At 52.4% G+C, this 21,478-nt stretch overlaps 3 protein-coding genes and 1 non-coding gene across 9 annotated transcripts; 2 read left to right on the top strand and 2 right to left on the bottom strand.

Moving 5' to 3' along the window:
• The first annotated feature begins 144 nt into the window (after positions 1–144).
• On the top strand, positions 145–9,702 carry gtf2ird1 (GTF2I repeat domain containing 1). 3 transcript variants are annotated; one of them, XM_088398538.1, is made up of 27 exons: positions 145–439; positions 2,061–2,191; positions 2,268–2,409; positions 2,501–2,704; positions 2,802–2,985; positions 3,171–3,475; positions 3,576–3,671; positions 3,750–3,833; positions 3,956–4,139; positions 4,318–4,343; positions 4,523–4,667; positions 4,765–4,808; positions 4,907–4,987; positions 5,053–5,172; positions 6,051–6,107; positions 6,171–6,248; positions 6,323–6,506; positions 6,611–6,666; positions 6,775–6,846; positions 6,938–7,205; positions 7,280–7,308; positions 7,374–7,421; positions 7,489–7,566; positions 7,637–7,829; positions 8,009–8,046; positions 8,137–8,255; positions 8,372–9,702. In XM_088398538.1, exons 1-27 carry the CDS (start codon positions 268–270, stop codon positions 8,438–8,440), a joined length of 3,207 nt encoding a protein of 1,068 aa, XP_088254664.1. In that variant the 5' UTR covers positions 145–267; the 3' UTR covers positions 8,441–9,702. The 3 variants fall into 3 exon arrangements, with proteins under 3 accessions (XP_088254664.1, XP_088254663.1, XP_088254665.1); XM_088398537.1 differs by having other exon boundaries at positions 146–439; positions 6,168–6,248; XM_088398539.1 differs by having other exon boundaries at positions 277–570; positions 6,168–6,248.
• Positions 9,703–9,756: 54 nt separating this feature from the next.
• dtx2 (deltex 2, E3 ubiquitin ligase) lies at positions 9,757–15,697 on the bottom strand. Of its 2 annotated transcripts, XM_088398546.1 has the most exons (9): positions 15,060–15,697; positions 13,940–14,615; positions 13,795–13,853; positions 13,132–13,368; positions 12,419–12,486; positions 12,168–12,344; positions 11,822–11,983; positions 11,643–11,732; positions 9,757–10,820 (listed from the first exon to the last, which is right to left on the bottom strand). In XM_088398546.1, the coding sequence occupies exons 1-9, from the start codon at positions 15,382–15,384 to the stop codon at positions 10,581–10,583; spliced, it is 2,034 nt and encodes a 677-aa protein (XP_088254672.1). In that variant the 5' UTR covers positions 15,385–15,697; the 3' UTR covers positions 9,757–10,580. The 2 variants fall into 2 exon arrangements, with proteins under 2 accessions (XP_088254672.1, XP_088254673.1); XM_088398547.1 differs by lacking the exon at positions 13,132–13,368 and having other exon boundaries at positions 15,060–15,696.
• On the top strand, positions 10,988–21,034 carry LOC148386799 (FH2 domain-containing protein 1-like). 3 transcript variants are annotated; one of them, XM_088398550.1, is made up of 13 exons: positions 16,516–16,989; positions 17,184–17,287; positions 17,439–17,782; positions 17,863–17,924; positions 18,198–18,294; positions 18,366–18,451; positions 18,754–18,854; positions 18,917–18,987; positions 19,068–19,175; positions 19,251–19,321; positions 19,400–19,517; positions 19,733–19,897; positions 20,177–21,034. In XM_088398550.1, exons 3-13 carry the CDS (start codon positions 17,468–17,470, stop codon positions 20,876–20,878), a joined length of 1,896 nt encoding a protein of 631 aa, XP_088254676.1. In that variant the 5' UTR covers positions 16,516–16,989; positions 17,184–17,287; positions 17,439–17,467; the 3' UTR covers positions 20,879–21,034. The 3 variants fall into 3 exon arrangements, with proteins under 3 accessions (XP_088254674.1, XP_088254676.1, XP_088254675.1); XM_088398548.1 differs by lacking the exons at positions 16,516–16,989; positions 17,184–17,287 and adding an exon at positions 10,988–11,247; XM_088398549.1 differs by lacking the exon at positions 17,184–17,287.
• A 130-nt stretch (positions 21,035–21,164) lies between these two features.
• trnaw-cca (transfer RNA tryptophan (anticodon CCA)) lies at positions 21,165–21,236 on the bottom strand. Its single transcript has one exon. It is a non-coding gene; the product is annotated as a tRNA-Trp (tRNA).
• Between the last annotated feature and the right edge of the window lie 242 nt (positions 21,237–21,478).

The raw sequence follows: 21,478 nt of genomic DNA, 5'->3' as shown, positions 1-21,478 counted from the left end.
CTTTTATTTTTCTTCCTTGACGGACGCTACCTGTGGCCCTCGCAGCATTTCTAATTGGCTAAATGTATGCTGTGCTGTGCTGTGTATTCATTTCCCGCAGGCTTCCACGCACGTCAACTTGTTTGTTTGGACGAAAGAACGGATGCAATCAAAAGATCCAACACGCTCGGAATTTCCTTCCTTTCTCTTTCTCCTCCTCCCCAATCGTGTCCCTTTCCGGAGTTTCTCCGGTTAATCCTGCTCGGCCCCGCCGGCCGGCCGCAGCCAATGGACGCTGCCGTTGAGTTGGGGTTGGGATTAGCAGGAGGGCGAATGACTTTCAATTTTACTGGATTACAGAACAAAGAACGAGAAGAGGGCTGCGAAAAGGACACTACTACTCTTACTAGTGCTCTGGAGGGGAGAAAACAAGAGCAAGAGGGGGGATACAAATATTCAGGTTGGGATTACGTCTGTCCCCCCCCCCAAAAAAGTGCATTGAGCGACATTTGTGCGTTTTTAGCGATGGATTAAAAAAAAATATTCCGGGATTGACAGCAACCGACCAGGCGGATTTAATCGCGAATTACGGTGAGCTATGGGTCCTTTTTTTTAACATCTTTAAACCTTCCCAAACGTTATTTGTATCATACATTGTTCATTAATTGAGAAATGAGTGGATTGTACGTGAAGAATCTATAGATTATTTCACGACGACATCAACGAGAGGGAGGGGGAGTGCTAATATTAGCTCGCGAGCTAACTAGCCAGCTACTTAGCTAGCCTGTTAGCTAATTAGCTCGCGCTTGGCTGCCTGCTGAACTCAAGAATGTCAGTAAATTAAGACAGCGGCGAAATGAAAACGATTCCCCCGTCTTGTTTTTTAAGACCAAGAGTGCGTGCGCGGCGTCGATTGTCTTTTTGTTCTTTTCGGTTGTCCTTCGTTAAAGTGTCTGCTTAAAGGTTATTTAGGACCACACAACAAAGCCAGCTGCTGTGCAACCAAACGGAGCGTTTAAAAGTCGTCATTTAGTTTTTTTTTTTTTTTTTTTAACACAATCTCAAGTAGAGCTCAAATGAACTTTTTGGGGGTTATTTTACACCACGACAGTTGTTGATTTGTGCTCGCTCCTCCTTTCATTTTGGGGTAGTGTGTGTGTTTATTCGTTAATAAAAGTAACAAGGCTCGTCGTTAATGTCGGGGTTACGCTCTGCTTTCAACTCAGTCCAAGTTGAAATTCCACACTGTTGGTTGGAGTGCCAAGAGTTCTTGGTCCCCAGTGTAGCGTTTGAGGAAATGAAATGGACCGACCGCTTGAACATTTGGGTGTTTACATTTACGGTGGCAAACTCGCTTGTGTGCCAAATATGACTAACCCTCGATATTCCATCTTGTTTTGGGCTATGTCCCACATTTTCCACACAGTTCGCACCAACTTTAAAGTGTGAAATTGTGTTTCCCACAAACGTTGCTCACTTGAGCAGCTTTGTATGTCATTGCCATTGACTGTGTCTTATTCCTCCTGCTGCTCTATCTGCGCTCCTCCTCCGTCACTTCCTGATCTGGGCTATGTGTTCAGGCTCAGTCTATTTTCAGGCCCTAATCGGTGAATGCTTGCCGCGGCCTCGGGGGAAAGGCATTTAGACGGACGGCCACGCCTGCCTCTTCCTCTTCATCCATCTTCCTCCTCCTCCTCCTCCTCCGTCGATTGAGCCCGAGCCCCGACCGGCATAATGCTCGGCAGTGTCTGCAGAGATTAAAGGGCCAGCGCTACATTGTTCGCATGCCCCGAGATTAGTTTCCAAGGAGACGGGTTGCGGTTGCCGCGGCAACGCGGCAGCGACGGCCAGTCCCGTCTTCGTCCGTTCGGCCAACGGCATGTGACTGAGGCGGCTGACCGATGCTAAGATAACAGATTGAGACGTGGTCAGACGGAGGCGCTAAAGGGGGGGGGGGGCGACTGTATTAAGATGTTAACGTAGGACTCGCAGATGCTATGTTATCGATGACAAACTGATGCTAGTATGTTGCGATCGGATGCCAAGATATTGCTAACGGTGTGTTCTTGTTGTCTTTGTAGCGGCCATGTCTCAAATGAGGAAGCTGACGTGTGATGGCGTGCGGCCCACCTCCCGCTGCGATCCTGCGCTTCCGGCGCCCTCTGCCAGGCAGGAGATCCTCACCAGCTTGGTGTCGGCCCTGGATTCGGTGGTAAATCCGCTGCCGCTGCCGCCGCCGCCGCCGCGCAACTTACCAGATGTGTGTAGTAAGGCAGCTTTTTGTCCAGTGCATGGCCATGTCCAAGTTGAACGCCGAGGTGGCCTGTGTCACCGTCCACGAGGACAGCGTTATTGCAGTTGGTACAGAAAAGGGACGCATTTTCCTCAACTCCAGGAGAGAAATCCAGACTGAATTCTACAAGTTTTGCCGTAAGTTCCTCCCACGCGTTCCCGAGAGTGATTTGGGGCTAAAGGCCATTTGTGCTAGGTTTTCGATGCCACTCTCATCCTTTGCCTGTAGGGGCGCCCTCGTACCTGCCCGACGTGACCTCCGCCAAAGACCAGGATGTGGATCTGGGCAAGGCGGGAAAGGAAGGCGAGCGTGCGAAAGCGGGCAGAGCGCCTACGCTGCCGCCTCCGCTGCCGCCACCGCCGCAAGCGGATGCGCAGTCCAACATTTTTGTCCTGAGGAAGATGGTGGACGAGGTCTTTACCGTTCTCTACAGTAAGCCCTTTTTTTCCAGTCAGATGGCAAGTGTCAAAGCGTTTGAGGGTCGCGGCACACCTATTTACGTCAAGGGATTCCCCGTCGGTGTGCGCAGGTGAAGCGGCTGGAAAGAGCACCCTAGTGCCCGTGCCTTATGAGTGGCTCCAGAAGGAGCCCGCTTGCCTTGTGGCCCACGGTCTCCCGGAGGGCGTCTCCTTGAGAAAGCCGTCAGAGTATGACTCCAAGACGCTCATAAAAATTCTAGAGCAAAGCCACAGGATACAGTTCACCGTCACAAGGTCAGCACCTCACACGGGCCGGAGCATTTCCGTCCGGCTCAGTGGCAAGTTTGTGGCTTCCCGGCGAGTTAGGGCTCGACGGCTATTTTTGCAAGCGTGACTATCTGCGGCGTATTAGTTTGGGCTCCGAGCCCAATTTGGAGAGCCCGCGTTTGACGCGGCTCCTCCTCCGGTCTGTCGCGCAGGCCGACGGAAGACTTGTCCAAGTCGGCGAGCGCAGAGCTGGGCCATCAAAGCTCTTCCGGCAGCCCCGCGGCTCAGAGCGGCGCTGGCCCAGTCAAGACTACTGCCCAGGTAGTCACACCGCCAAGTCCCGCCACTTCCGCCAACTCTGTTCTCTCAAACTTCCTGTACGGCATGCCCATGTCCTCCAAACCCCACCCAGATGGCACGCCGGACTTCAAAGCCACGTCGCTCCTCAGCCTGGCCAAGGACCGACTGGCCGACTGGACGGACAAGGGCACGTGCGGGAAGGCTGCCGCTAGCAACGGTAGCACCCCCGGCCGGCCGCTCGCTCGGTCAGGAGTCGCGCCCACGTTCGGAAGCGGATGCGCTGACTTTTCTGCCTGTGTGTTTTGGTTGATCCGTAGATGAAAGCACAAAACTAGCCGGTGAACAGGGTCAGACACCTGCGAGTGTCCACATTTCCAAGAGGCTACTCTTCTCCATCGTACACGAGAAATCGGGTATGCCTTCCACCGCTAGCTGGGAACACAAATGAAATCCAAATCTTCATTCAATGGTCATCCATCCTCCCTCCGCAGAAAAATGGGACTCGTTCATTCGGGAGACGGAGGATATTAACACGTTGAGGGAATGTGTCCAGATTCTGTTCAACAGCAGATACGGTGAGGAGGACTCGAGCGGCATCTGCCATTCAAGCAAAGATGGGCTGGCCCGCTTTTCCCAATTTTGATGCATAAAAACAATGGCGTGCTATTTTTTTTTGACTTTTTCCTTGTCTTTCTAGCCGAGGCCCTGGGTCTGGACCACATGGTGCCGGTTCCGTACCGCAAGATAGCGTGCGACCCGGGCGCGGTGGAGATTCTGGGCATCCCGGACCAGATCCCCTTCAAGCGCCCGTGCACCTACGGGGTCCCCAAACTCAAACGCATCCTGGACCAGCGCCACGCCATCCGATTTGCGGTCAGGCGGTACGTCCGTGCTTTCCTTTCCTTTCCTTTCCTTTCCTTTCCTTTCCTTTCCTTTCCTTTCCTTTCCTTTCCTTTCCTTTCCTTTCCTTTCCTTTCCTTTCCTTCCTTTGGAGGAACGTTGGCGAAACGCTCACTCCGACGACATTGGCGCTTTTTCACTGTCTGCTTTGCCTTACAGGATGTTTGATGAAAAGATTTTCACAGGTAAGCTCAATTCAGCTGGTGCACACATTTAGCATATGGCATTGTCGTTGACGTAAATGGGAAAGTGTGTCAAGATGCCTGCAACTATCTATGTTCAGGTCCCAAGCGTTGCCATTGTAACAATTGTTGAGAATTCTCAGAAACCTGACCGTGTTTTATGGTCTGGGCTCTCCTCCAAGCTGCCGCCGCCGCCGCCGCCGGCAAGATGTCGAAGGAAGAAAGCAAGCAGGACGCGGGCTCCTCCGCCTCAGAAGACGCTTTGGCCGAGAACCTGAGTCTCACGGCCAGCGCCGCAGAGCTGCCCGTCAATCCTCACAGCGACTGGTCAGAGCGCGTTGCATTGTTTTGCCAGGGCCAACAAACGCCTCCTAATGAGCTGTCCCGTCCCGCCCCGCCCCGTCCCGTGTGTTGAATTGCACAGGTCGACCAGCGTGTGCGCCAGTCCCCTGGCTGAGTGCGAAGCAGGTGAGAACTCGAACCCGCCCGCCTGGTGGCCGGCCATCTGGGCGGGAGAAAGATGATGATGATGATGATGATGATGATGATGACGATGCCCCCTGCAGGTCCTTCGGCAGATTGCCTCCCCATTAAGAGGATTAAAACGGAGCCTCCGGACGGGGACATCATTCAAGTTACGGTGCCGGGTAAGTCAGACGAATGCAACGGGGGAAACATGCCGTATCACAAACCTTGCTCTTGTTTTTCCAAGCCGGCTCCAACGCCGAGGAGGCCGGCGAGCCCGAGCCCGCCTCCGCCCCCTCGTGTCGGGCCACGTCTGAGCCCGCCCCCTGGTGTCGGGCCGCGTCCTCTCCCTCGGGCCCCCTCGCAGGTAAGCGCCACAGCTCCCCCCTAGCCACCTTCCCGGACTGATCCCTCACCAGCTTCGCAGATCCAGCCCCTGTAGCCTGCTTGTTGTTTCGGGCCTCGCAGATAAACTTAACCTTAGTGAAGTTGCCACATGCAAACCCTCCGTCCCTCCCTCCCTCCCTCCCTCCCTCCCTCCCTCCCTCCCTCCCTCCCTCCCTCCCTCCCTCCCTCCCTCCCTCCCTCCCTCCCTCCCTCCCTCCCTCCCTCCCTCCCAGCCAGCCAGCCAGCCAGCCAGCCAGCCAGCCATCCTCCCCCACTGTAGCACTTCTTCCACTAGCAACTTGCACTAGGATGATTGATGAGCCTCCCCCTCAGTCTAACACACAGCTGTCTGGGGACCCAAGGCGACATTTGTGCAGTCCCTCTCTTTAAGTAGCAAAAAAAAAAGAAGCAATCACAATCTCCGGTCATGTTTTATGTCTGTACGGCCACCTTGAGTGCCTTGAAAGGCGCCTTAGAAATAAAATGTATGATTGTTATTAAGAACATGAAACGTTCAGCAAGTTGCTTTGCTTCCACATAAGGAGAGTCCACACAAATGCGAACTTGGGGTTTAGCGCACACGCTTTTTATTTTATTTTTGTCTTGTTTTGACTGTGCTTTGCTTAAGTTTCTTTTCTTTCGCAAATGACCACTGCAGGAGGCAAAGCAGAGGTAAGCGCACACGACAAATCCCAGCGCTCCAAATGAACACCAAAGTGCAAAATACATGGCCCTGGCCCGATCGCCCGCCCGCCCGCCCATACACAAATAAGCTAAAACCAGTAAAGTCGTTCACAAATCTCGTTGGAAGCGTATAAGCGTTTCAAAATGGTCTTATGGCGTTCTTGCACCTTGCAGCCGGCGAAGGGTTGTCGCCCAATACGGCACCGCTCAACCTCCGAAGACCCTCTGAAGGTAAGGCTTTTTTCAAAGTTCTTTTCTTTTTTCACACGGAAACTTGTCTTTGTCATTCAGCAGGCAGCCTGGTGGAGGACATTGGTGAAATGATTCTTCAGCTGCGCAGACAGGTGGACAACTTATTCAGCATCAAGTATGGTAAGTGCACAAAGAAGTTGTCGCTTCTTTTTTGGAAGCACCTTTTTATTTTTCAACATGGTTTTGTTGCTCAGCTGAAGCTTTGGGCCTCCCCGAGCCGGCCAAGGTGCCCTACTCCAAGTTCCAAACGTACCCCGACGAGCTGTTTGCGACCGGGCTGCCCGAGGGCATCGCCCTGCGGCGGCCCAACTGCTTCGGGGCGGCCAAGTTGCGCAAGATCCTGGCCGCCGCCAACCGCATCAAGTTTGTCATCAAAACGTGAGCGGAAACACCCACACTGGGTTGGCCTCGTGCCAAACAAAGGCTGAGCCAGCCAGCCAGCCGGCCAGCGTCATTGACGGCAGGCCTCATCGTGTCCGTAGGCCCGAGCTGCTGAGCGAGCAGGTCAAGCAAGAGATGCCTTCCGTCTGCGACTCGGGTGAGGGAGCCAAAGGCCAAAGTTTGAATGCAGATTTTCCCATTTTGGGTGCATCCTGCTGAGATGGTTCAAAGGTTTGACCTTCTGAATGGTTGGTTCTTCGTAAAGAGCTGGACGCTAAGGAAGTGGCAGCGCTCCCAGAGGACGCTACTGCGTTGTCCAAAAGACCCGCTTTCTCAGGTACCACCTCATCTCATTCGGTGACTGAAGATATCGAACGAACTGTGTGTAGCTAGCCCAAATGTCGATTGAGAGCCTTTTCCATCACCAGAGTGCCTGGAGTCCAAGCTGTCCAGGATCGACCTGGCCAACACGCTGCGGGAGCAGGTCCAGGACCTGTTCAACAGAAAGTACGGCGAGGCGCTGGGCATCAAGTACCCGGTGCAAGTGCCTTACAAGCGCATCAAGAACAACCCGGACTCGGTCATCATCGAGGGACTCCCGCCCGGAATCCCCTTCCGCAAGCCTTGCACCTTCGGCTCGCAGAACCTGGAGCGCATCCTGGCTGTTGCTGACAAAATTAACTTCACCATCACCAGGTGAATGCTCATTCTTGTCTCCATGTTGTGGCCGTCAAATGAGGCGAAGCTAACCGCTGCCTGTCCATTTCCAGACCTTTCCAAGGACTCATTCCAAAACCTGGTGAGTACAGAGCAACAGGCGCTCAAATCGCTCCCTTGATTAAAAGCCCTCATCGTGTTCTTCAGCGCCTCGCCGGGTCACGTTACTCAAGAAGGCCTACGCCACCATAAATGGTTGGTAGGTTGTGGCTCACTTTTTCGTAGCTTAGCTTGTGGAGAAATGCCATTTGTCTCCTGTTAGATGACGACGATGTCAACCGAGTTGGGGAGAAGGTGGTCCTCCGCGAGCAGGTCAAGGAGCTGTTTAACAAGAAATACGGTAATGAAGAAAAGACAGCGTACGCCGCCCTCCGGGACACATTTGTAGCATCGCGTTGCTTTGTCTCTAGGCGAGGCTCTGGGGCTTGACCGCGCCGTGGCCGTGCCGTACAAGCTGATCCGCGGCAGCCCCGAGAGTGTGGAGGTGGAAGGCCTCCCCGAAGACGTGCCCTTCCGGAACCCGGGTGCCTACGACGCCGCCTGCCTGGAGAGGATCCTCCATGCCAAAGACAAAATCAGCTTCAGCGTCAAGAGCCAACTACAGTAAGCAAGCGGTGGCCAGCCAGCCCTGGACAGCAATTGATACTTAGTGTTCACTTTTTCTGCATGAAAATTGATCAAATGCTAATAGTTGCTATTCAAATGAGAACAGCAACTGAGATCGAGACATTGGGTGCCAGAATGGCTAGACTGCCGTCCGCTAACTTTTGTGTCTCACACAGGCCTTTCTCAGAACTGTGCAGTCAGCCTTGCAACGCAGGTATCACGTCGTCGTCGTCATCATCATCATCATCATCATCCCATATGAACAAGCCTTTTGCTGATCTTGAACTTGGTTTTCTTGCCTAAGCATCAGCGCCCGAAGCCTCGACCAGTCGGCGGAAGCGCAAACGCGTCCAGGAGAGCCACCGAGGCCCCGCCCCCTCCTCCGCAGGGCTTGCCCCATCATCCAATCAGATTCCAGTCATGGTACGTGTTACATATCTGAGAGTTCAGATGAACAAAACGGAGCCTATATTGGCTCTGGCTATCCATTTGCTTCATGACTGATTGACTCTCTGCTGCCTGCCATTTTGTGTACTCAGCAGTGGCCAATGTACATGGTGGACTACAGCGGAGTCAACATGCAAGTACCAGGAAAAGTGAACTACTGAACCCAGTCAAAGCCCAGAAATGGCGTGGTCAACAATCTGCCATTGTTCTTTGGTTTGCTAACATTGGCACTAAAAACAAGTCACATTGTGCGTGCGTGCGTGCACGCCAATAGCATCCACGGCGTCATTACTGACACTATTAAGTCATATCATATGCTAATGTTTGTACCTTTTTTAATTTATTCTATTTATTTAACTGTAACACCGCCGCGTGCAGGGATGCTGACTAAAACACTAACGCTTCATGGGGGTCTCATACTCTGAATTGATACTTTGGAATTAAAAGCCTAAGGAACAGTCTGTCTTAATTCCAGTTATAACGGCTGGCACGAGAAGCTTAAGATAGCCGTCTACAGCTTGACTCAAGGAGGCCACTTGCTGATGAGCTGACCGAGCTACATCTTCATCCTGACTAACTAGCGCAAAGCTAATGCAGCCGTTTACCTCTTCATTCCAGCTAACTGGTTGTCAGCTAACGGTATTACCTTCACTGTGACCAACCGAGTAGTGGCTGATTAGAACGCAAAGCCAGCGCAGCAGTCGAGAGCTTCAACCTAGTTAAGGACCGTGTGACCCTTACCCAGCTAAAATGCTGGTGGCTACTGAGCAAAAGAGACTAACTAGTTCTTTGTTTTGCTTTCCATTATATCCAGCGTATGGGCGCCCTGCCCTGCCCTGCCCTGCCCTGCCCTGCCCTGCCCTGCCCTGCCCTGCCCTGCCCTGCCCTGCCCTGCCCTGCCCTGCCCTGCCCTGCCCTGCCCTGCCCTGCCCTGCCCTGCCCTGCCCTGCCCTGCCCTGCCCTGCCCTGCCCTGCCCTCTCAAGGAGTTTGAGATTAACACAGCCTTTTGTATGTTAGCGCATTTATGAAAAGCCATTTGAGCATTTATTCAATATCAAGTTTCAGGATTTTTTTTTTTTTTTATCCGCTACCGTATGACATTTCTGCGCATTAGGACAACTTTGACATTGTACAATTTGACGAGTTAACATAAAGCTCTGTATTAAGTAGCATACAGACATGCCTACTGGTCCATGGACCTTCTGCTAGATATCAAGGATATGGAATAAATGCTCCGAGGGGCTTTTACCTATATGTACCATTATATTATGTGGCTAAAACAAAGAGGTCAGTCAGTCTGAATGTATCAAGCAGGGCCCGCCGTCCCTGACCTAACAGTAAAGAATGCTATGACTAATCCCCATGTGAACATGCTGTACCTTAATGCCAATTAGGCCTTTCCAAATAAATTGTGTTGCCTTCCATCGTTGTTTTATTTTTCGTACCGCTGCGTATTTCTCAATTGATACCGTAGAGTCTTTTTGTTGTCATCAATCATTTATTGCAGTGACTTGTGCCGCGAGAGGCGGGATCATTCATGTGAGTACAGGAAGTGAGGCCGTCCGTGATTGTCACCAATGGAGCACTTTCTTGGCTTTTGTCTTCAGATTGGCAGTCGGGGTAGAGCGTCAAGCCGTGCAGGATTTGGCTACAACGCTAACCGAAAGAGAAAGTACGCCCAGCTAGCAAAATAGACGAGTCCAAATGAAGTGAGTTGGTCAAACGGTGCAGGATCCGATTCAAATGTTAACCAAAGCACGTGTTAAAGAACATGTCTTTTCTGACTTGTGGCTCACCACTTGTTCAAATTTGGACTCCCCCCCCCCCTAACGCAGCATCACTTTGCTATGCTTTCAATGGCATGATTCTGCCCCCTATTTTTTTTTAATTGCAGATTTATGCGCCATCACAACTAAAGTGCTTCTTGAGTTTTGAATTATCGATGACGTCACGACAACCGAGCGGAAAAGGTGGTAGATGAAGCTAGAAATGAAGAATATACCACAACACTTTCCTTTTCCCCAGAATAAGGTTTGCAGGAATGTAGCTGCATCAGAAGCGTAGCAGAAAAGGGATATCACAGCAACTGTGTTCACTTTGACACAGCATGCTGCATTTCCAGCGCCTATTAGACTCTGGGATGACTTCCAAAGGTGGAAAAATGATCAGGTTCTTCCCCATTCCACTGCCTGTGTGGTGGTGGTTATACCGCCGCCGCCGCCCGGTCTAGAATGGGTTCCCTTCCAATAGGAGGATGTGAAAAGTTTTTTTTTTTTTGGGGGGGGGGGGCTGCGGTTCACTTAGCTGGAGGGGCCGGGGGCTTTGAGGCAGTCCTCGGTCACGCCCTGAGAGGCCAGCTCCAACAGGACGTTGTCCAGATAGTTGGGATCCGGGAAGCCGTGTCCCGACAGGTTGGACATCATCTCCGTCTTGTGGTGGATGCCGTTCCACACCACTGTGTCGGGTTCGCCGGTGGTGCTGGACGTGCCCACCGTGAAGATGAGGCGGCGCATCCACGCAACCTTCAGCAGCTCCAGAACCTTTGGTCATACAAAAAAGGACACAGGATGAGGTAAGATGAAAAAAACGGCTTAGGGGTGAATTTATTGCGACGAACCCCGAGGTGATATTTGACCCTGTTGCACTTCTGAGGCGTTTTCAAAGTTCTATAATGAGAAACTGTGCCAGCCACCTAGTGGGCAATCATTTGCTAGCAGCCTTGTGAACAAGCCCAGTTGATTGGGCCAGGTGCGCGCGCTTGTTAGGAGGAAATGTTTGGGATGGAATGCTTTCTGAGAGCACTTTGATTTTTAATCATGAGGAACGTTTTGGATTTGATGAACTTGTGCATGCATGCACAACACACTGCAGGAGTATAGAATTAAAGCTGCCGGGGAAACGGACTGATGTCATCGCAAAACAGAGCCATGGAGGGAAACTGGCAAGCAAACTCAAGTCATCGAAAAAGTAAGTCAAACAAACCTTCTTTATGTTTGTGGGAGTGCGTTAGCCTTCAGTGTTTGCTGTTGAATGTGGATAATGTTGGCCTTGTTAATGACAAAGGAAAGACTCCAACAGGTAATTTGGTGCTGCAGTTGAAAACCGAGTTAACGCCACCGTGCGTAAAACATCAGATTAAACCGCAATTTCCCCTAAATCCCTTGGAAAGTTGTCGAATAGTTGCATTTGAAATTTGTAAGCTATTTCAAACACGTGAGCGAACCTTGTGTGTTGTTTGGACGCTCACGACGACCCCATCGTGTTGGCTTACATGAGCTGAACCAGTCTCATTGCAAGTTAGCGTTTAGCTAACTGGTGGGTGGGATTTTCACATAGCGCAGGTGGCTCCCAAAACATATTACCTTCCTGCCTTTGTCGCTGTCGGGCAAGAAGCAGAAGCGAGGAAATCCCCGGCAGGTGAAGGGCTGTCCCGGGTTGGGATGCTCGGGACCCTGCGGCAGCGCAAAAGCGGCCACCGTGAGTGAGCGAGCAAGCGAGCGAGGGAGGGCGCTTCTCATGTCTGGCCCAGGGCGCGGCCCACCTGTATTCCTGGCGGGATGCTGTAGATGATTTGGATGGTGCCGCAGTCCGGGTGTCCGGGCAGCGCTTGGGGGATGCTGTAAATCTCCATCTTGCCTTTTGGCTGCGTGCCCGTCTTTTCGCCGTAGATGGTCTTACACGAGGGGCACTGGAGGCTGCCGTCCTGTGGAGATAAAGAGAAGAGCGACTCGTCGATCCGATGTACTTTTGATGTAAACCGCTTCGGGGGGGGGGGCGGGGCTCGTGTGTGCGCGTTAGAGAAAGTGCGTGCGTAGTTGCCCATTTCATCTTTGAATGTTTTTGAAAGCATCTTTTCCCATTTTAAAAATCATTTTCTCCATCCGTACCTTGGTGCCGTTGTTGTACATGGCCAGCATGCAGAGCATGTGCAGGGTGTGCCCGCACTTGACAAACTTCCCCACGGCGTCCGGCAAGATGCCCTGGGCGGCCTCCTCCGTCGTAGCGGGCGGCTGCGCCTCGTAGCCGGAGGGATTGGACAGTTGATCCATGCAGATGATGCAGTCCTGGGAAGCGCGACGGAAGGTGTCAGGAAAAAAAAGAAAAAAAGTTGCAAAACGTGCAGTCAGTAGAGCACGACCTCGTCCGGGACGCCGGGCACCGCCTCCATGTAACGTCGGATCACCTCCTCGGCTCTCTGAACAGAAGCTGAAAACGGAACGCAGCCTTTAGAATCTCACGGGGAAATTTGCAGCTTCTTTCTCGGCGCCGTTTTGCGCGGCGGCATGCAAAAGCCAGTTAGCGGGTGGCACGGACAAGACAGTCAAAGATGGGAAGAAAAGTTGGGGATGTGGGACGTCGTCAATTGCTTTCAAAACGACGTCGCGGGAGGGAGGAAGGAGTGTTGGATTTTGACGCCGCTGTAAATAGGGCTTTATGGCGCAGCGACCCCAAACTTGCTCTAAGACAATGGTCTGGTGCGGGCTTTCTCGCTGTTGTGGGCCGGCGGCCCCCATCGCTTTGAACACAAAAGGGCAGGAGAAGCGAGCGGCGGCCGTGCCGTGCCGACCCGACCCGACCCGTCTGGCCTCTGATAGCATCTCACGAGGCAGATGGATGCTGGTGTGGTACACAAAAGAAGAGATGATCCATGTTTCTTTTCAGACCGGTATGAGTATGCCCCCCTCCCCCCCCTATATTTTGAGGTACCACAATGGATGGATGGATGGATGACAGGTGACAAGAAGCACAAGACTGAAAATGGCAGGATGGGAGACAAGAGGACCGATGGAGGTGACGACAGGCTCCTCCGAGTGGGCGGGCGAGCGAGCGAGCGAGCGGCGTGGTAGCTACCTCTCCTGTGCTGCCTCTTGGCCCTCTTAACTGAACCGCCGCTGCTGCTGCTGCTGCTGCTGCTGCTGGGTCGGCCGGCGGGGGGGTAGCGGACGGGAGGCGGCAGCGGCGGCGGGAGCAAGAATTGCTGATGCGGAGGAGGAAGAGGAGGAGGCTGCGGGAGGGGAGCGGTTGTGGTGGTGGTGGTGGTGAAGTGCACGCCCAGTCCCACCGCTGACATCAAAATGGAGGCCATGCCTGGAGCGGGGTGGGTGTTTTGGGGGGAAGGGAGGGCAGGACCAAGGCGGGGCAAAGCAGGTGCGGTGCAGGAGCGGAAAGGAACAAATTGAAAAATAAAAACGGATGAGATGGAGCTGCCACAATTGTCATGAAAAACACATCTGGCCAAAAACGATTGATTTCATCATTAGAACCAAAAAGTGGTTTCCTTCTTTCGATGCAGACTTCAATTTGGAAAAGCAAAACGCCGCTAACCGCTCCCCATGGGCTTTTTGTACAGCGAGCCGGCCGGCCGGCCGAGGGTCTCGACGAGACCAAAGCAGAGAGAAAGTCGAGGCGCATAAAACCAGCGTCACCACCGGAATCGAAATCTCCCAAAGATGAAAAATCAAAGACAAGCAAAGCGCAGAAAGGCGCGGAGACGGTCCAAGAAGCGTTCTTTACCTGCCAGGGCCGAGCTGACGCTTGTGGAGCCGTTGAGCTGAACGGGGATGGAAGGAACGCTGCGAGAGGGTTAAGGCAAACAATTTGAGCGGTTAGTTGATGTCCCTGCTAGCCAGCATGAGCTCCACGTACTCAAGATGCCAACCTTAGGCCGTTGGCGCTCGAAGAGCCGCTCAGAAGGGGTGCGGCCAGCTGGCTGGCAGAAGGCGGCGGAGGCCAGGGAGTGCCCCAGGACATCCCCCCGACAGAGAGGGGCCTGCGGGGGTACGGGGAGTAGACGGAGGTCGGGTGGGCCGCCGCCGCCGCCGCCACCCTGCCCGGCCCCTGCAGGTTGGGCCGGTTCAGGCTGCCCGATGAAAAGGAGTGGCGCGACCGGCTGGGCATGGGACCTGTGGCCCCGTGGCTAAGACACTGCTGGCAGGAGCAGGCCGGGCCCCCACCGGAGGAGGAGGAGGAGGAGGAAGACGACGAAGAGGAGGAAGGGGGGACGCCGGCAGGGAGCGCCGAGGGCCCGGAGGGGATGGCCGGGGGTCCGAAGGAGGCCAGCGGGTAGGGAAGGTTGCACTGCCGCCGCACCTGCCGCCTGAAGCCTGACGATTTGTTGACCTGGGCCAGGGAGGTGAGGTCCACGATGTAGTTGTAGCCATGCGGGCCCAAGTCAGCCGTGCCCTGTCGGGCCTGGTAGCTGTGCTCCAGGAGGATGGAAGTGCGCGTCTCGTAGGGCGTCCAGCCACCCTCGTCGTTGGCCCACTCCCAGTACACGCCGCTGCCCAAGCCTGACGACTGGGCGAACAGGGAGCGCCGTACTGACCGGGTTTTGCCTGGAGCCAGATTCAAGTCAATACGGGAAGATGTCATTTTCAAGAGCTCTTTGTTTAAATGCTACTTGGCCAAAAATCAGAGCGTTCACGGGAGAACGTGACAAGAATTTGGGAGACTGAGGTGCCTCAAGGGTTAAACAAGTCAAGTGTCATTTCGCTATCATTTCACCGATCCCGGCATTTGCTTGGGTTATTGCTTGCGTTTTCTCTGACAGCCGTTCGGCCACCGTAGTTAACTCATCAGCCTTCAGGTGGGACCGAAAAATGTCATATTACTTCCTCAAGTGGACGAGTCGTCACACTTTGCGCCTGGTTTGTCCGGTGAATCCGGCGGAGCGGCTCTGTCATGCAGATGACAACAAACGCCCCAAGGCTAACGTGCTAAGCTACTTAGCAGGGCCTTTGAAACTATACGCCGAAACAATGCTCAAGTAACTCACTCACCTGTGTCCTGTCTGAACTGCTTCAGACTAGCCACGTCGATGAGATATGGCGACAAGCCGGGGTCCGACTGGCCCAAGCAGATGGTGGTGGCGCCGGGTGCGCCACCCCGGTGGCCCCGCGGCGACAGGCAGCGCTCGATGTAAGCGCTCACCTGGCCGCTGTACGGCCGCCAGTGGCCCAGGTCGTCCTGCCATTCCCACACGGCTATCATGGGCTGCGAGTGGCCGGACGACGGCGACGGGACCGGGCCCGCCGTAGCAGCCGCCGCCGAGGGCCCGCTCCGGGAGCCGTTAACCCGCGCGCAGGAGCCCGACACAATCGCCATGGTTTATCGGCCCCGCTTTAGCTTGAGCTCGATGCTAACGTCACGGTGGAGCCTCGACGAAGAACGGCAAGGCTAGGCTAACGCTAGGCTAGCTGGGCTCGTTAAAGAACAGCATGACGAACGCGTTAAAATTCCAATCATGGCACCTAACGCAACCTTTGCTCACTTAATATGAGATTCAAATACATGATTGAGCAAAAATGCGAGGCGCCGGAAGAGGGGTCATTGAAAATGCTAAACGTTGTTAGACCTTTCTTTTATTGTGACAGCGTTGCCTGGGTGCTTTCGTTCCGTCATAGCTGCCGTCATCAACTCGGAAGCTGGATTCAGCTTCTTTTCAAAGACCACCGTTGGAAGGCTGTTGGACATTTTCAGGATTTACATCGACACGTTTTTCAAACTCAAACATTCACGTCAAAATAACACGTTTTATTTTGGGGTTGAAGATATCTTTTTTTAGATTACATGTTGTATTCGTAAACAAGGTTACTTAAGTTTAGCTATTTCCAACTGTAAGCGAAGGCAGCATTGTCTCCCTCACTGCTGCCCCTTGCTGGCAGTATGTTGGTACGACATAGCTAGTGGCCTACTCTACAACGGCAGTAATTCTGTTCTATTGTATTCTATTGTATTCTATTCTATTCTATTCTATTCTATTCTATTCTATTCTATTCTATTCTATTCTATTCTAGTCCACATAAGAATATTGTTGTAGCGCCATTTGTTGGCATTTTGGTGCCAATCTCTTGTAAATAACTTTGCCCAATAGAAAACCAATCCCTCAAGACGGCAGTAACTCACTAGGTTTGTCCAAATCAAACTCCTTAAGTCACTTGACCAGAGTTTCTCGACATCGAGAAACTATAAGATAGCACCACAGTAATAGTGAATACGAGTGTTTTTCAGCAAATGAAAGGAACGGTCAGTACGCTGGGGTGCCCTGTCATCATGTGAGGATTTGGGGCCAAGAGAGGTACACAATGTGAGGAGCCTCTGCAGGTGGGCCGCCCGACAGGCAGCCACACCCACCTGCATCGTCTTTGTGGCGTGTTTCACACCAGTGCAGGCAGTGCAGTGCAGTGCATTGCAGTGCATTGCATTGAATGGGAGGGAGGTAGGGAGGGAGCACAGGTGGTGCAAAATGCACTACTGCATGTGGCACAGCACTCAATCCAAATGGCACTCTTTTGATTTCAACTTCAAAGTGTGATTCACTCTCATAATTAATTTCTTGAGGGTTTTTGGGTCCAAAGATCGACTCCAGATCGTGCAGAACCATTTATCCCCACGGGAGGGCGCCGCAGCCTAGCCTAGCCTAGCCTAGCAGTCTTTGGGCGGTAGGCGGGCCCGGAGTCCAACTCCGGATCTGATTGGTGGAGATGCTTCTGCACCTTGCGGCTCTCAAGTGGCAACGTCAAGGGAATCTGATTGGTGCAGACGCATTTGGCCGCCATCAATCCGCGATCCGATTGCTTGGGACGATTCCGACGTCCGTATTTCCTCGCGGCAAACTTTGACTGACTGTTTTTACCATGCTGACTTCCCTCAAAGAAGGCTACGGTGCCGTTTGGACCTGTTGGACCGCTACGTTCGTCAAAGATTAATGTGAGTAGTGTTTCAGTTGTCGTGACGCTACGAAATATACCTTTTAAAATGATAGCAACCGCACTTGGTCGAATCACTTTTGATTGAAATAGACGCAATAGAGGAGCAACGATTCATCATTTGAATCAGATGAATCATTAACCGAAGTACCAGTCTCCAATGACGCCAATAATTGTGAGTTCCCTCCCTAAAAGATAATCAGCCTGCTGCTGTGATGGAGGATAACCAAAAAATGGAGAATATTTATTTTTGACAAGGTTGAAATTCCGAAGATTTGGACAATTGGAGATCAACAAAGGTTTGTGAGCGATGAATCCATGATCCAAATGGTTGCGTCAATGTTATAATCGATCGATGCAAGTGAAATATTGAATTGTCCAAAGCGTCTCGTGCTGGAATCGACTCAAATGCATTCTGCGGCTCAGGCAGTGCTGCGCTTTTGCTTGCAGAAAGTGGGGCCTCCTCATTCTTGGGCGTGATGGAGCCAGCGCAGATCTCTGTGCAACCTGCTCCTCGTCCGCCGCCGCCGCCGCCTCCTCCTCCTCTCCCCCTTCGGCCATCCTCGTCGCAGCGGCGCTCCATGAAGAAGCTCAACTGGGACACCATTCCCAGCCAGCGCGTATTGGGCAAAGTCAACGTGTGGACGTCGGCGCTGCCCCCCAGAGACCTGGTGCTGGACACCCACAGCATGGACGAGCTCTTCGGCCACGTGGACCGACGGGCCCAGGCCAGGGCCTGCCTGCGGGGACCGCGCGGCCGTGACAACGGTGACGTTTGCACGCCCCAGGCTCAGGTGGGAAGTTTTCCAACAAGGGAAGTGTTAAGTTCCGCAGCAAAGTTCCTCTAACATGATGAAATGGTTTGTGTTTTCAGGTGAGCATTCTGGATGCCAAAAGGAGCATGAATATCGGCATCTTCCTCCGATATTTTAAGAGGTAAGATTTTTCCTGTCTTTCTTTATTAATAAACCAAATAGAAGCTGTCAAATTTTACTTAGTAAAAATATTCAGTCACGAAAATAATTCAGTGGGAGGGGGTGGGGGGGGGTTGAGCCTTCAATTCAGGAAGACCAAGTCCACACACTTCCCAAATTCGCACGCTCATGCAACACATGACTTTTCTGTTTACTTCCCCCTTGGTGATGATCATGCACGCACAACAAATCCGTTACACAATACAAAGCGAGTGTGCGGTGGCTTCCCCTACAGGCCAGTGGCGGATTTACTGGAGGACATCGTCCGAGGCGAGTGGCGCGACTGCGGCAAATTGAAGGAGCTGTGCAGGCTGCTGCCCGACGAAGGCGAGGTAGCGCGTCCTCGCTCGTCGTGACGACTCCGTCGGCCGTCACTCACGCATGCTCGTGAAACTGGTCGCAGGTGAAGCAGCTGCTGTCCTACAGCGGGAACCTGTCGCTCTTATCCGAGGCCGATCGCTTCATGGTGGAGCTGGTCAAAGTGCCCCAGTGAGTCGAAAAATGCAAACACTAACAATATCAGCCACCGATGCTCAAGGTAAAGAAGTCTGACTCAGCGGTAGAAGTTTTTAGTAGAAGGGGAAAAAAAAAAAAAAAAAAGCTGTACTGGTATTAGATGTAATTTTAGCAGAATACCGAAGATGTGAGAATTTGCTTTTTTTTTTGTTTTTAAACCATTCACACCGCAGACGTGAACATATTGACATTGCCACTCTGACTCGAGAGGGGGGGCAGCACAAAACAGTGAATTCATGCTAACATTGCTAGCGTACTTGCGCTAACTGTCGCAGCTACGAGGAGCTACTGAAGACCATGGTCCTGCGCCAGGAGTTCTCACCTCTCATGGAGGAGGTGAACAAGTCGCTGGCCGTCATGATCCAAGCAGCGGACGGTATGCATGCTAGCTTTAGGCTAGGCTTGGCTAGCCTAGTTACTCCCTGTTTTCCCGCACAGAACTGCTGGACTGCGACGAGCTGCACGCCGTCATCCGCCTTGTGCTGAAAGCCGGCAATTACATGAACGCTGTGAGTATTTGCTGCTTCTGTCCTTTCGGCCGTCCAACTTACGTGTGCTTGGACGCCGGGCAAAACGATTTGGCCCGCAGGGTGGCTTCGGCGCAGAGGCCATCGGCTTCAGGATGACATCGCTCCTCAAGCTGGCCGACACCAAGGCCAACAAGCCAGGCGTAAACCTCCTGCACTACGTCGCCAAGGTCAAACGGCTCCTGTGGAGTGTTTGTGGAGAAGACGGTGTTAGTATTATTTCTCCTTTTTATTTTTGCCGATAGCAAGCAGAGGACATTGACTCCAACCTGCTGACCTTTCCCAGCCAGCTGCCGCACCTCGAAATGGCAGCCAGGTGCGTGTCATCTCCATGTTATTTTCTTGTACATGTCTTGTTATCATTGCTAGAGATTGTTTGTGTACTTGTGAGAAGAGTGTGCAAAGAGGACGTGCTGGCGGACTTGGAGAGAGAAGTGCAGAAGCTCAAGGAGGTCAAACTGTATGCCAGTAGACATCTTCAACTTCACCAGCAGATGGCGCCCTTCTTCACGGTACCCCCCACCCCCTAAATTGTACTTTATTTTTAAAATCAATGATATTTCTTTGATAAATTGTATGTTTGAAAGAAAAGTCATCTTATGTCAGTGTAGTAACATTTATGAATGACATTGTAATCTTGGAAAAGAGACATTTACTTTAACTGAACAAGTGAGGGGAAAAAATTATTTTTTAGACAAGAGTCTATTTTCTTGTTTTGTTTTTACAGCAATGCGACGACGAGCTTTGTCACGTCAACTCGTCGCTGCATGAGCTGGACGTGCTGAGTTTCGCCGTGGCTGAGTTCTTCTGCGAGGACCCACAAAATTTCAAGCTGGAGGAATGCTGCGCCATCTTCCACAACTTCTGCCGACGCTTTGTCACCGCTGTGCAGGTTCGCTGCGTCGAGCCACCGAGAGTGTCGTTTGGGCTGTCTTTGGCTCAGCGGGCCAAAAAGTTCAAAACGGCTTTTTTCGGTCCTCCAATGAACACGGTGAAATGTTGCCACCTAGAGGCGGAAAAAAAACATCAAATCCCGCCTCTACCGTTTTTTAAATAACTTAACGAGAGGAGTCTGCAGGAAGAAATTCTTTGTCGTGGCAATGTTTATTTTCTACTGCACGAGCCGCTGATGGGTTTTTCCAAGCAGAAAATGTTTCCTTCCCAACCAAAGGAGAATCGTGAGCGCGAGGTGGCCGAGCAGCGTCGCAAGAGCCGGCAGAGCTTCCGCGTGAGCGCCAAACGCACGCCCGCACCCCCGCTGGCCCTGGAATCCAGCCTGGAGTCGGCCTTGCACAGCTTGCTCTCCGCCGGCAGGTGCCAGAGGAACTCTCGTTCGCCCACGCCGCCGGAGCCTCCCACCGGGGACCGACAAACGGCACTGGAGAGTCCCGAGAAGAAACAGGCCAAAGTCGAGGGGGACGGCGAGGAAAATCCGTCTACGCCACGCACCCCTTGTCCCAGAACCAGAGATGTTTTCTTCGCCAGTAATGGCGACGTGGGCTCACCGTGGACCATCCTGAGCCCGCTGACCTGCTCCCGGCAGCGACGCCCTCGGCGGCGGGTCACGGCGGATGCCGAAGAGCCAGACGACGCCTTCTGGGGAAGCGCGGCAACAGGTCCACGAGGACGCTCGGTGTCCGTGGACTCCACGCGCCAGCCACTGACCCTGCCCACTGCCGCTGCCGCCTTCCGGATGGGGACTTTGTTCCAGAGGGCCGCCGCCCATCGCTCGTACTCGTCCGGCTCCGGGGCGGCCTGTGTCGGGAATCCCGCCGCCGGCTCCTTTGGCTTCATTTCCTTCTTCAGACGTTTTGGAGGAAAAAGGGAGACTGAGGAGCCCAGCCCAAGAGGAACGGATACTCTCCTTCAATAGACATTTTATTCTTTTAACTGCAACTGTGTTTTAACAGACAACTAGGAACTTGTCTTGGACGTTTTGGGAGCCAATTAGCGTTCTAAAATGCCATTTTATATTTGAAGCTCTTTTGATGTGTATATGTACAATAAAGGATATTTTGCTACATCTTTACTTGTGTATGTGCTGTGCATTTTTTATTGCGAGGGTTTTGTAAAATGCTTCAAGGTGAAGGTTTATCTTGTTTTTGTCGGGGGTTTTGCAGATGACATCAAAGCAAATCGTGACTGTCATTAAAAGAGAATGACCCCGACGTGATTTGAACACGCAACCTTCTGATCTGGAGTCAGACGCGCTACCGTTGCGCCACGAGGTCTATGCCGGTGCTGGTGGAAAATACATTATATAAGGATATCATTAGTGTGTGGATTGTTTTATCACAAAATGTTTAAACCATAAAAAAATACAGCGTTTTTGTATACGTACTGAGAACACGAGATTTTTTTTTTCACCAAAGTGGTTTTTTCACGTTGACTCCATTTGGCCAATAGGAAAAAGCATTCAAGTCGCCTTGCGTGTCATGTGACTTTATTTAACCAATAGCGGGAGCTCTCAAAA

This window comes from Syngnathus floridae, chromosome 15 (assembly GCF_059516105.1).
Source record: "Syngnathus floridae isolate MCC-2025c chromosome 15, RoL_Sflo_1.0, whole genome shotgun sequence".
NCBI lineage: Eukaryota > Metazoa > Chordata > Actinopteri > Syngnathiformes > Syngnathidae > Syngnathus > Syngnathus floridae.
Note: the sequence above shows the minus strand (reverse complement) of the source record. Positions and strands in the feature narration are given on the sequence as shown.